The sequence below is a fragment of the Ictidomys tridecemlineatus genome, chromosome 7, assembly GCF_052094955.1.
Source record: "Ictidomys tridecemlineatus isolate mIctTri1 chromosome 7, mIctTri1.hap1, whole genome shotgun sequence".
Lineage (NCBI taxonomy): Eukaryota > Metazoa > Chordata > Mammalia > Rodentia > Sciuridae > Ictidomys > Ictidomys tridecemlineatus.
Window position 1 is genome coordinate 40,980,156 of NC_135483.1, and position 13,756 is coordinate 40,993,911.

Consider the following 13,756-nt stretch of genomic DNA (forward strand, 5'->3'; position numbering starts at 1 on the left):
ATGAGTGCTCACTGAAACTTAAATTGTTAACCCACAATTTCCCTTCCAACATGGATCAAAGTTAATTTTTTATTTATCTTCTTCTGCCAATTCCAATCATATACTAAATGACTATCTACTCTATACTTCCATCTCAAATACTTTGTGGAATGAGATGTTTTATCAAATATTCTTCCCTTTCTCTCTCTAGAATACTTTTCTTAGTTCTAGGGTATAAACATATCACTACCTTGTCTCCCAGTGCCTGATACAGTGCCAGAAACTCAGATATTAAGCCCAGATAGTCTAGCTTAATATCCACTTCTGTAGGAAGCTTTTCTTGACTATTAGTAAATCATGTCTTCCTGCTCTTATTCCTTAGCATACTGGCTTTGGAGTTAAGACATACTGGTTAAACAAGTTGCCATGTAGCCTTTCTCAGAATCTTCATCAGCAAAATCAACAATAGTTTTTGCTAAAATGCTGTAAAAATTGAGTAGAAAACTTCTGTCTCAGTTTCATCATGTATAAAATGAGTAGAATAATAATAATACCTAACTAATATCTCTATATTGTGAACTTTAAAAGAATTATACACATAAAGCTTGAAAAAGTGCCTGGCACACAGAAAATATTTACTAAATTAAAAAACAAATTTAAAAATATTAAATGCAGAGTAAAACTATGTTAACATGATTAAATGAGGGTGGTCATCTTTTTGATGTTGAGATGGGAAGGTTTTCCAATGCAAAATGTGACATCAAAACTATTCAGATACAATAATATCAAAATTAAAATTTTTAAGCAAAGGGCCTTATTGATAAGAATAACAAATAGCTCATATATTCAGAGAAAATATTTCAGCATCAAAACCAAAAAGGGGTTAATATTTGGGAAAATACAAAAGACTTCAAGTGGAAAATCTAATAGAAAAATGGGTAAGGATTGTAAATAGGCAATTTACAGAAAGGGAAATCCAAATGATTAAAAAAAAAAATATGCAGAGCCAGGATCAGTGGCATGCCTGTAATCCCAGCAGCTCTGGAGGCTGAGACAGGAGGATTGCAAGTTCAAAGTGAGCCTCAACAAAAGCAAGGAGTTAAGCAACTCAGTGAGGCCTGTCTCGAAATAAAATACAAAATGAGGCTGGAGATGTGGCTCAGTGGTCAGGTGCCCCTGAGTTAAATCCGCAAAAAAAAAAAAAAAAAAAAAAAGAGAAATACAGAATCAAAAGTGAAAATAAAATCAATAACGACATACTAATGTATACCATCATACTGATAAAAAATGGAAAGGTTGGAAAAAGTATCAAATGTTAGTGAGAATGGGCAGAAACAAGAATGGCACTGCTGATGGGAATACAGACTTATATAAAAGCATTGTGGGAGGAAAATGAGGTAAATATGCCCTATGACCAAGTAATACTTATCCTAATCTTTTTTTCCAGTTTCATTTTGATTTATTTTGTATGTTACCTATCCTAATTTATACTCCAGAAAAGTTCAAGGCAACTTCCTTACTCATCCCATAGTTTGTCTTATGAGAAGGATCCAGAACAGTTAAAAGAGAAAAAGTACACTTCGATTATACCTGTAAATCAATCATGGGACTTCCAATGCGTCTCTTCCACCCTGCTGTCTTCAAGAGAGATGATAAAACGGCTAGTCCACCCAACACACCCAGAGCAATCTAAAAAAAAAAAAACCAAGAAAAATTTTAGAATTTATATGATTCCTTTCATCAATATTCAAATACACTATAACTAGAAAGGGAAAAGTACTCAAAAAATGGCACAGGGCTGGGGGTCGACATGGTTAAATGACACTGAAACCAAACTGAAGGAGGTTCCAATGGCCATGCATTCTTTTAAAGTATTATGGTCATGAAAGACAAAGAAATAATAAGTGTCACAGACACGGCCTCCAGTCTGTGACACAAAATAAATAATAATGGATTATAATTGAGTTACTAACAAAGGGAAAACTTCTTGTAATAAAATTCCAATTTGTAAATACAAAAGGAATGAAGGGAATAGAAAAAAATATCACCATCAGGTAAATATCTTAATGATACTTTCTGCCAGCAAGGATCATCAATGGATGCTAAAATTGGAGGGCAAAAGAATGAAGAGAAGCAGAATATGTGAATAGTTGTAAAGAATCTCTTCATGAAATACTTACTAATTACAAATGGAAAAATATAGATGAGAACACTGCAGAAACAATCTTTGCCACATGAACAAAATTAATATCACCAGTAATAAGACATACTATACTAATATCATGTGCCTTCTGAATCATGAATTTAGAAGAACACATCATTTCCATGGCATCTTTGATAAAACTAAATGAAATCAATTAATCATACAAAGATACCAGACAAACAAAAAATTGAGGGCCAAATAATTAAAATGCATTCTTTTAAAGTATTATGGTCATGAAAGACAAAGAAATAATAAGTGTCACAGACAGGAGGACAATAAGAAGACATGACAGCTATAAGCAATCTGGGATATGAACTGGATCTTAAAACAGAGAAGGGTAGTGAAAAAAAAAAAAACGACCCTGTGAAATCCATGAATGCAGTTAGTTACCAGGATTACATTAATATTCTTTTCCTGATTATGATCACTGTATTATGGTTATTTAAGATGTGAATATTAATGGAAGTCAGAAAAGAGTTTGTGGTAAGTCTATTTTGACACCTTTCTTGTATATCTGAAATTAATTATTTAGATTTAAAAAATGTAATAAATATTTGTGATAGACCTTTATTTTATTTATTTTATATGCAGTGCTAAGAATCGAACGTAATGCCTCACACATGCTAGGCAAGTGCTCTACCACTGAGTGTTGAGAGCCACAGCCGAAGGGGCCTCAGCAAACTTTCAGACTGCCAGATGATGATTGGCTCACAGCGGCCCCAGCAACATCTAGCTGATTGGCTCCTCTGCGGTGATGCTCATTGGGCTGTTTCCCTGCCCTTTCAGACCACGGAGCTGCTCATTGGGGGACTTCTTTGGCTCCGCCCACATGACCCAGACAATTGGCCTCAAGAGCAGGAGGATTGTGGGAGGGTGAGAGGCTTGGGTTGGTGTGAGAGGCTTGTGGGAAGCCAGTGGTGGCATTTGGGCTCTGAGGGAGGAGCTGTTTTGTTTGGCGTGTGTGGTTCTAAAAATAAAGTTCGTTTCTTTTGACAAGTGGCTCCTGAATCATGCCCAGCCAGACTGTGGCAACTGAGCAACAACCCCAGCCCCAAAGATGTAATAAATATTTTAACAGGTTAAAATATACTCACATTTGTCTGGACAAATGCTTCTCCTTGATTCATTTCATATTTGACTGAGAAAGAAACCTGATATTCAAAAGAAAACAAATGAGTCATACTAAATTCTATAACATAAACCTACTTTTATTATAAAAATACATTTGTAGTTGGATTTCACCATAAATGCCATATTTTTTAACTGTCCATATTACTAGAGTTGACCCTTCCTTACACATAAATAGATATGCTTTTTGAGAATTATTTCTGCTGCTTTAAAGAGGGGTTCATTAGGAGTTTAGTTAGGTTTATTAACAGCAGCTCAAGTCAAACTAAGCATTTTCATTTTCTGGTAGGTTTCTGTAATTAAGAAATGTGAATGAACTTGTATATCAAGGTTACTCAATAGTCTGAACAAGAATCATAGGGATGCCACTATATGAAGAGGCAAGAGGAAAAACAAAACTAGTAAAGAATAAGAGAAGAAGATGGTAAGAGTCAACTACTTAAGTCTTACCACAGTCACAGAATGGGGCATTTCAAGAAAGAAGGGGCCAAGAGGTCAGTGTTAGATGCATAAATGTCAAGTAGAATTCACTGCTGACCTTTATGAGAGGTTTTCATGAAAAAAATCCAGTTCACTTTAGCATTACTAGTTATAAAGCTGATTATTTTAATCTCTTTTTGCCTACTAAAGTATGTCTATTCAGGGGATCATAGAGTGGTGAGCATGTGTATGCCCACTATGACTTCTGAGTTCCTGGTTTAATCAGGCAAGGAAATGAGAAGCAAAGTGGCCAAAAAGGACAGGAGCAATTAGATGCTTCCTATCTCAGCCTACCCCAGATCCCCGACAGTGATGTCTGATATCTGACTGCCAATGACTCTTCCACTAAAGAATTTTATCCATTCTTTTTTTTTTTTATACTCAGGATCCATAAAAATTCAACTCCTACCATTATTAGTTAAAACAAATTAAGACTTGATTATATAAAGAGAAAAGCTTATCTAAAAACTTGAAAAAAAAAAGTTTGTCTTTGACCATTAAGTAAACTACATCAGTTATACATTATACATATAAGGGCACTGGATCAGTAAAGTACTTGCCTTAACAGACTGGCTCTTGGGATCTTTGATATCAATATCATTGTAGGCAATAGTGATTAAGGGAGGATATATGTTTCCATTTTTTGTATTTGGCACAAGGCTGATGCTATTTAAAAGAAAATGCATTTGTAGTTATGAATACACATAGGGACTTAAACATATACTTATTATTATATTTGAATTTAAAATAGGTTATCATGATGATCTCAGAACCAAACTGTTAATAAGTTCTAAGGAAGATTAAACATAAACTAACAGTAACAACAAGCTAATCTTAAGTGGTTGAAAATTTAGTGTTAGAGTATATGCTCAGAAAAAATTAGAAACTCTTATGATGCAGGTCCTATGAAGTTTACAAATGAAATCACTGAAATCACTGAAAGCATTTTAAAACCATCTTTAAGAAATTATCAAAAGAGCAGTGCTACATGATGTCTATAGAAAGTCAGATAATATTCTGATTATCGAAAAAATAATTCTTAACAAAATATGTGTCACATTGCTGTATCTGTGGCTCAGTGGTAGTGCACTTGCCTGACATGTGTGAGGCACTAGGTTCGATTCTCAGCATCATATATAAATAAATAAAATAAAGGTCTATCAACTACTAAAAAAATATTTTAAAAAAATCAAGTACTGTTTAAGGCACAAAGTAAGCTACATTTTGCTCAAATAGGATACATTATGCATTAGTACTGTATAGCTTGTGAATACAAAAAGGAAAGTGCCAGCATGGTTTCATCAAGAACAAGTGAAGACTGACTTGGTCTGATTTCATTTTTACTAGAGATGCTATACTAGCAGATTAAAGAAAGGTTAAAAACAGTACATTTGGGGCTGAGAATGTGGCTCAAGCGGTAGCGTGTTCGCCTGGCATGCATGAGGCCTGGGTTCGATCCTCAGCACCACATACAAAGAAAGATGTTGTGTTCGCCAAAAACTAAAAAAAATAAATATTAAAAAATTCTCTCTCTCTCACTCTTTCTTTAAAAAACAAAACAAAACAAAACAAAAAAACCCTGTACATTTGGATTTCAGCAAGATATATGACAAAGCTTCCATATTGCCACCTCATAGAATCACTAACAGAATCAAAGTAAAATAAGAGTGAAAAAATAGTGTATATTAAAGTGCTTTAAAGTACTAACATAAAATGCATCCGTATGTACAATGCACATATCATAAAATAGTAAAGTGGGTTTCAGTTAAGATCTTAGAGACAGGAATTTCACACTGAAGACAAAAATGTGAGCTACATGTACAATTCTGGTGTTGCTAATTAGTATGGGTTGACCTAGAACCATAGCCATTAGGGAAATGAGGATGGGTGTCGCTGAACTAACAATCATTCAGGCTCTTTTTAAAATACCCATTTCAGCTCAGTATTTACCTTCCCTTACTCTTTGAACACATTTTAATTCAGGTCTAGAGTGGGGCCTAGAATATGAGTTTTGACCAAACTCCTCAGGCTCCCCTAACATAATCCTCTCCTTGGCTCTTCAGCTTTATTGGTCTGTGTTAATCTATCCAGCTACCTGAGAAAACCTATGTATTATTCCAGTTCAGTTGTCTTTACTGGATAATTAACTGGTAAATACTTTCATTTTCTCATATACTCCAAGTCTAATTTAGTCATTAGATATTTGTTTACCTCAGTGATATTTGGGTAGCAATTCTAATTACTCTTGGCTGACTTCCTAAGTCATTTTCTCGTCCACTTATTGCATCTACTAAGAAAATGCGCCGAGTCAGAATCCACTTGCTAGGGTTACTGTCTTTTATTATAAAAAGAAAAACAAAAACAAGATAACATTAAAAAAAATCAAGTTGTTCAAAATGATTCTCAAAATGTTTACTAAACAAATTTAAAATACAAAATTATTATTTTGTTTTAGACAAGGTGGCCATAAAAAGCTACTGCTATAAGAAATGTCTGATTACTGTTTTTCTCAGCTCAATGGATGTCATCTGATTGAATGTTTCATTAATATGGATGGAAATTACCTGAAAAAGTCAGATTTTATAGTATAGGTAACAACAAGAGAATTAATTTGTCTAAAAAAGCAGATCAAGGGCAGTTTAAGGAAAAAGCAATTTATCGTTCTACTAATTTTTCTCAGTGTACATTCTCAGAAATAGAATAAATTTTTTAAAAATATGCCTGAAAACAGGATTAGTAAATATATAAGTGATCTTATTGTTTTACATTTTGCCATACTATATAGAATTCCATTAATAAAAAATAAGAAAAAAAATCTAGCTATGAAAAAAAAAAAGAATCCATAACCTTTCTTAAAATCAGTGGTTTATTAAATTACTATGTTGGGTAACTTATTTAATTATTGCAGCTCAGAGAAAGAATGATATGTATGGATGTCTTACCTTGGTTCACAAACATTTTATTATGTTGAAGATTTAGGTTTAATACAGGCACAGCCCAAATATTTTGGTGTTGATTTTTATCAGTATATTCAAGATAAATATCATAAAATACAGGAGTAGGAAAGTCAGCTAATATTTTAGAGAGAGAAATCTCACACTGGAAAATAAAAATAAAAACATCACAATTGAAAATTTAGAAAGCATATTTGTTACTCTTAAGACAATGTTTTGTTTTAGTTTTGCAAAATAAATATTTTTAAATTATCTTGTTTACATGCATTTCCATATGACTTACAAAATGTGAATTCACAAATATAATTCTTTTATAAGGGCGCCCCCAAAAATCTAACATTAACTGCTCTGTTCTTGACCTACAACACACACAGAGAAGGTATGCCTACATTCTCAATATTAAGTGTACAATATTAAGTGAAAGGATTTTGAAACTACTGTCCTATGGGATGAAGTCCCAATTCTTCCTCCTTATGTACAGTGATCTGTGATTTGGCTCCCCCTAATACAGCTAAGTTAATCTTCATACTAGTTTATGTTCTTCCATCCATATGAATCTACTGCTGTTTCTAACTATGCCATGCCATATAATTTTTGATGTATTAATATGGATTCTGCCCGAATTTCCTTTCCCACTGTATTCTCCTGTTTAGCTCATATTCATTATATAAACCTATGTATCACTCCCTCTGTGAAGCCTTTTTGTATTTCCCTGGGAACTGGTACCTTATGCATATTTATAGTGTAACAATTCATTACATTCTCTGTAGTTCTCTGTCTATATAGCTTGCTTTGCCTCCTGGGCTGTGAACTACTTGAGTGGGAGCAAGGGTCAGTGGAATAAGCATGGTTTTAATCCTAACAGAACACTGACTCCACAGTTCACCTGATATAAGACTTTGAGTAAATTATCTCATTGTATTAAGCACCATTTCCTCAACTGTAAAGCACATGTAATAAGAACATCAAATACTTATTTTATGGATCAGATGGGGTAAGAATGATAAAATACTGAGCATATAGCAGCAGGTGCTTAACAAATACTGATTCTCTTAGCCCATGGTAGGTACACAATAACATTCTTTATAGAAAACAACAATAAATAATTTCTGAGAATAAAAGTAAAATTGTGTTCACTGAAGAAAACTTGGAAAATATAAGGAAAAAAATCATCTCTAATCCAACCATCCAAAGAAAACCACTCCAAAATGAATATTTTCTTCCAACCTATTCTCATACTGATATTTTTCATTATGATTTTGTTCTATGTAGGTGCATATATATTTTAATAAGAAGCATTTTTGTAGACCACTGAATGTCTTTCAAGTGTTTAATAGCTCACAATATTTCTTTGTACCATACTATAATTTCAAAATTAACAATAAGGACAAGAAGGAGAAACAAAGATGTGGAGAGAAAAGGGAACCCAAGGAGAGAGAAAAGGATATTTTTTGAGGGTAGGTGTGAACTCAGGGGCACTTGACCATGTAACCATATCCCCAGCTCTATTTTGTATTTTATCTAGAGACAGGGTCTCACTGAATTGCTTAGCACTTTGCTTTTACAGAGGCTGGCTTTGAACTCACGATCCTCTTGCCTTAGTCTCCCGAGTTGCTTGGATTATAGGCATATGGCATTGCACCCGGCAAGGATATTTTCTTACGTGTAATGGGGAAGTCGAGTAAAGAAGTAACTTTGTGCGAGTCACCAAAAAATGAAGTTGCATTTCAACTTTATTCCAAAATGATTGGAAATAGCATTATATCTTTTTTTAAAAATTTTTTTTAATTTTAATTTAAATTTTTTTAGCATTATATCTTAAAATCAACATAGAGCGAGATTATGAAAATTTAACATTACGGGATGTTTAAGATTCTATAGATGCCAAGGTATTCTCTTCATACTAATTAAATTAACATTTTCTGTGTTCAAATGATAAAAGTTATAATGCTTAATAAAATTACTCCTTACTATTCAAACATTTTCAATTTCAAATATTGACATATTATTCCAATTATTGCTGTTGTGACAGTTTGAAAGATAAAGCTGAAACTTAGACTAATATAGTTCAAACTTACACTTTGTTGATAGGTTGTTCCAAAAGAATAAGCAGCATTTAGTCTTGTCTCAGTGTCTGGACAAAGCTACAGCAAAAGAATATAACTGATAAATATCTTTCACAAGTGTTTTCCATAGTTCTTAGCTACCACTTGGACATAAGCTTGCTATAAAACTTATTTAATGTACAAGGGAATGAAAAATTAAGGGAGTATATTCATCAAAAGGGAATGAAAAATTAAGGGAGTATATTCATCATAAATTATAGTCATTATTTTAAAAACAGTTTTAAGAAATTCTAGCTTAAAGCATCAGAAAACAAATTAGCTTGGTATATAGCTGCCACTCTTCAAGCAATAATTTAGTCTTTTCTTTAGGCAAAAATGAAAAACATTTGTAATTCTTTAGCTAGAATCATGCTCACCTGTAAAACACCTCCTTCTAAAGTTTGCCACTTGAGAAAATTTCCTCTTATATCATAGGAAGCAGCAACAAACTTCAGTTTTGTATTCTGCTTAAAGAAAAACAATAAAATAATGTTTAATACTTTGAAGCCAATATAATATCCTATAAAGCAATTTTCACCATTAACTAATCCTTTTTCACTGTTGATAGTTAAATTCAAATTTAAATTCAAATTTCATTTTGAATCTAGGTTAATCTAAGTATATCTATAATTAAATACATGCAAAAAACTGAATTTATTTTTTGCATAAAAATCATTGTAGAGAAGAAGAGAGAGAACTCAAATTACTAACATAAGGGATGAAAAAGGCAATATCACAACAGACGCCACAGAAATACAGAAGACAATTAGAAACTATTTTGAAAACCTATATTCCAATAAAATAGAAGATAGTGAAGACATCGATAAATTTCTTAGGACATATGATTTGCCCAGACTGAGTCAGGAGGACACACACGATTTGAACAGACCAATATCAATGGATGAAATTGAAGAAGTAATCAAAAGACTACCAACCAAGAAAAGCCCAGGACCGGATGGGTATACAGCGGAGTTTTACAAAACCTTTAAAGAAGAATTAATACCAATACTTTTCAAGTTATTCCAGGAAATAGAAAAAGAGGGAGTCCTTCCAAATTCATTCTATGAGGCCAACATCACATTGATTCCGAAACCAGACAAAGACACAGCAAAGAAAGAAAACTACAGACCAATATCTCTGATGAACCTAGATGCAAAAATCCTCAATAAAATTCTGGCGAATCGGATACAAAGACACATCAAAAAAATTGTGCACCATGATCAAGTAGGATTCATCCCTGGGATGCAGGGATGGTTCAATATACAGAAATCAATAAATGTAATACACCATATCAATAGACTTAAAGATAAGAACCATATGATCATCTCGATAGACGCAGAAAAAGCATTCGACAAAGTACAGCATCCCTTTATGTTCAAAACATTAGAAAAACTAGGGATAACAGGAACTTACCTTGATATTGTAAAAGCTATTTACGCTAAGCCCCAGGCTTGCATCATTCTGAATGGAGAAAAATTGAAGGCATTCCCCTTAAAATCAGGAACAAGACAGGGATGCCCTCTATCACCACTTCTATTCAATATAGTTCTCGAAACACTGGCCAGAGCAATTAGACAAACGAAAGAAATTAAAGGCATAAAAATTGGAAAGGAAGAACTTAAATTATCACTATTTGCAGATGACATGATTCTATACCTAGAAGACCCAAAATGGTCTACAAAAAAACTACTAGAACTAATAAATGAATTCAGCAAAGTGGCAGGATATAAAATCAACACGCACAAATCAAAGGCATTTCTGTATATCAGCAACAAAACCTCTGAAATGGAAATAAGGAAAACCACTCCATTCACAATATCCTCAAAAAAAAATAAAATACTTGGGAATCAACCTAACAAAAGAGGTGAAAGATTTATACAATGAAAACTACAGATCCCTAAAAAGAGAAGTAGAAGAAGATCTTAGAAGATGGAAAGATATACCCTGTTCATGGATAGGCAGAACTAACATCATAAAAATGGCGATATTACCAAAAGTCCTCTATAGGTTTAATGCAATGCCAATCAAAATTCCAATGGCATTGCTTGTAGAAATAGATAAAGCAATCATGAAATTCATATGGAAAAATAAAAGACCCAGAATAGCAAAAGCAATTCTAAGCAGGAAGTGTGAATCAGGTGGTATAGCAATACCAGATTTCAAACTATACTACAGAGCAATAGTAACAAAAACAGCATGGTACTGGTACCAAAACAGGCGGGTGGACCAATGGTACAGAATAGAGGATACAGAGACTAATCCACAAAGTTACAACTATCTTATATTCGATAAAGGGGCTAAAAGCATGCAATGGAGGAAGGATAGCATTTTCAACAAATGGTGTTGGGAAAACTGGAAATCCATATGCAACAAAATGAAACTGAATCCCCTCCTCTCACCATGCACAAAAATTAGCTCAAAATGGATCAAGGACCTTGATATCAAATCAGAGACTCTGCGTATGATAGAAGAAAAAGTTGGCTACGATCTACATATTGTGGGATCAGGCTCCAAATTCCTTAACAGGACACCCATAGCACAAGAGTTAATAGCAAGAATCAACAAATGGGACTTACTTAAACTAAAAAGTTTTTTCACAGCAAGAGAAACAATAAGAGAAGTAAATCGGGAGCCTACATCATGGGAACAAATTTTTACCCCCCACACTTCAGATAGAGCCTTAATATCCAGAGTTTACAAAGAACTCAAAAAATTGGACAATAAGACAACAAATAACCCAATCAACAAATGGGCCAAGGACCTGAACAGACACTTCTCAGAGGAGGACATACAATCAATCAACAGATACATGAAAAAATGCTCACCATCTCTAGCAGTCAGAGAAATGCAAATCAAAACCACCCTAAGATACCATCTCACTCCAGTAAGATTGGCAGCCATTATGAAGTCAAATAATAACAAGTGCTGGCGAGGATGTGGGGAAAAGGGTACTCTAATACATTGCTGGTGGGACTGCAAATTGGTTTGGCCAATTTGGAAAGCAGTATGGAGATTCCTGGGAAAGCTAGGAATGGAACCACCATTTGACCCAGTTATTGCCCTTCTTGGGCTATTCCCTGAAGACCTTAAAAGAGCGTACTACAGGGATACGGCCACATCGATGTTCATAGAAGCACAATTCACAATAGCTAGACTGTGGAACCAACCCAGATGCCCTTCAATGGATGAATGGATTAAAAAAATGTGGCATTTATACACTATGGAGTATTACACAGCACTAAAAAATGACAAAATCATGGAATTTGCAGGGAAATGGATGGCATTAGAGCAGATTATGCTCAGTGAAGCTAGCCAATCCCTAAAAAACAAATACCAAATGTCTTCTTTGATATAATGAGAGCAACTAAGAATAGAGTAGGGAGGAAGAGCAGGAAGAAAAGATTGACATTAAACAGAGGCACGAGATGGGAGGGAAAGAGAGAGAAAAGTGGAATTGCATGGAAATGGAAAGAGACCCTCATTGTTATAAAAAACTACATAAAAGAGGTTGTGAGGGGAATTGGAAGAAAAATAAGGAGAGAAATGAATTACAGTAGATGGGATAGAAAGAAAAGATGGGGGGAGGGGGATAGTAGAGGATAGGAAAGGTAGCAGAATACATCAGTCACTAGTATGGCATTATGTAAAAATGTGAATGTGTAACCTATGTGATTCTGCAATCTGTATTTGGGGTAAAAATGGGAGTTCATAACTCACTTGAAACTATTGTTCAAAGTATGATATGTCAAGAGCTTTGTAATGTTGTGAACAACCAATAAAAAAAAAAAAAATCATTGTAGAATTGAGAGCGAGGTTAGTGATAATCTCCTTTCAAACCTGTTAAATGGGGGATGAACATAGGGGAAAGGTATCCTTCTTTCCTTCTGGGAAGATAAACAGAAGTGAGAATTAGGACCTGTGAAGTGCTGGGAAATATCACAGACCCCAATCAATCTTGAGAAACACTTCTCAAAACTGTGGAGACACATGAGAACAGAGAATGTTTTGCACAAACTACTCTTCACAATTTCACAAGTATGTGTAATGCTATAACCACATATCCTAGAAGTATCCATATACTCAAGTAAGACAGCTAAGCTCTACACTGTTTAGTTTCTATAAGTAACTGATATTTATATTTTAGTAACTAAACTTTAAAAAATAATCTTAAAAAATTAAGAATTGTGAGCAGTTAACTTTCTTATTACCACTTAAAGTTGCAGATAAAAATGCAGTTATCATAAAATGATGTAGTAATTTGTACCTGGTTTTGTCCTGTAAAACTAAAATTTTCTGGAAGAGGAGCAGTACTGAGTATTTGAGGTGCCAATCCAGCCTGTTCTCCATAAAATAGCCATGGAAGATTCTGTCTCCTATATTTAATTATAATTGTTTTAATAAAAACAAGAAACATTTCTGATTATTAATATTTATGAAAATAACTGCACTGAATTCAGTCAAAACTAAATTTCATCAATTAAAATGTCCATACCAAAATGAAATAGAATGAACAGTGCTCAGTCCAGCAGTCTTTTCAAAGACTGACTGAAATAGTTGACATGCATCAAATGTGACAGTGTCAAGAGAATTCATGTTCATCACGCATATATTTCCAAGAGCTTGGCAAGACGTTAGGTTGGCATACATCTACAAAACAACAATGGCAAAGAAATTTAACATGACACTATTAGCCCAAACAAAAATTGATTTAAAAATTTTGCTTCATTTTATCTATTCTATTAATTCTTTTGCTTATAAATGCCTTTCCTCTAGCTTAAGTAGAAACTTTCCATGTGGGAAGAAGAATAAGAAGTTATATTTTAATTATAATTTTCGGCCAAAATATAAAGACGATAATCAACTGAAGAGAAAGTAAAAACATATAGCATGATATTTAAAAAAAAACT

General features: G+C 33.7%; 1 protein-coding gene across 6 annotated transcripts in view; it reads right to left on the reverse strand.

Annotated features, from left to right (window-relative positions):
* The window catches only part of Tmem67 (transmembrane protein 67), a 46,722-nt gene that overhangs the window by 18,768 nt on the left and 14,198 nt on the right, over window positions 1-13,756 (reverse strand). For 5 of the 6 annotated variants that reach the window (XR_013423912.1, XR_013423911.1, XM_021728659.3 and 2 more), the window contains exons 8-16: window positions 13,342-13,496; window positions 13,114-13,222; window positions 9,227-9,316; window positions 8,823-8,888; window positions 6,733-6,889; window positions 6,002-6,125; window positions 4,351-4,456; window positions 3,277-3,333; window positions 1,570-1,668 (exon numbers count right to left, since the gene is read on the reverse strand). Coding sequence is in view for 4 of the 6 variants with exons in the window: in XM_021728659.3 (XP_021584334.1) it covers window positions 1,570-1,668; window positions 3,277-3,333; window positions 4,351-4,456; window positions 6,002-6,125; window positions 6,733-6,889; window positions 8,823-8,888; window positions 9,227-9,316; window positions 13,114-13,222; window positions 13,342-13,496 (963 nt within the window). In the remaining 2 variants the exon portion in view is untranslated. The remainder of the gene's footprint in view (window positions 1-1,569; window positions 1,669-3,276; window positions 3,334-4,350; window positions 4,457-6,001; window positions 6,126-6,732; window positions 6,890-8,822; window positions 8,889-9,226; window positions 9,317-13,113; window positions 13,223-13,341; window positions 13,497-13,756) is intronic. The other variant, XM_021728660.3, reaches the window with a different exon arrangement.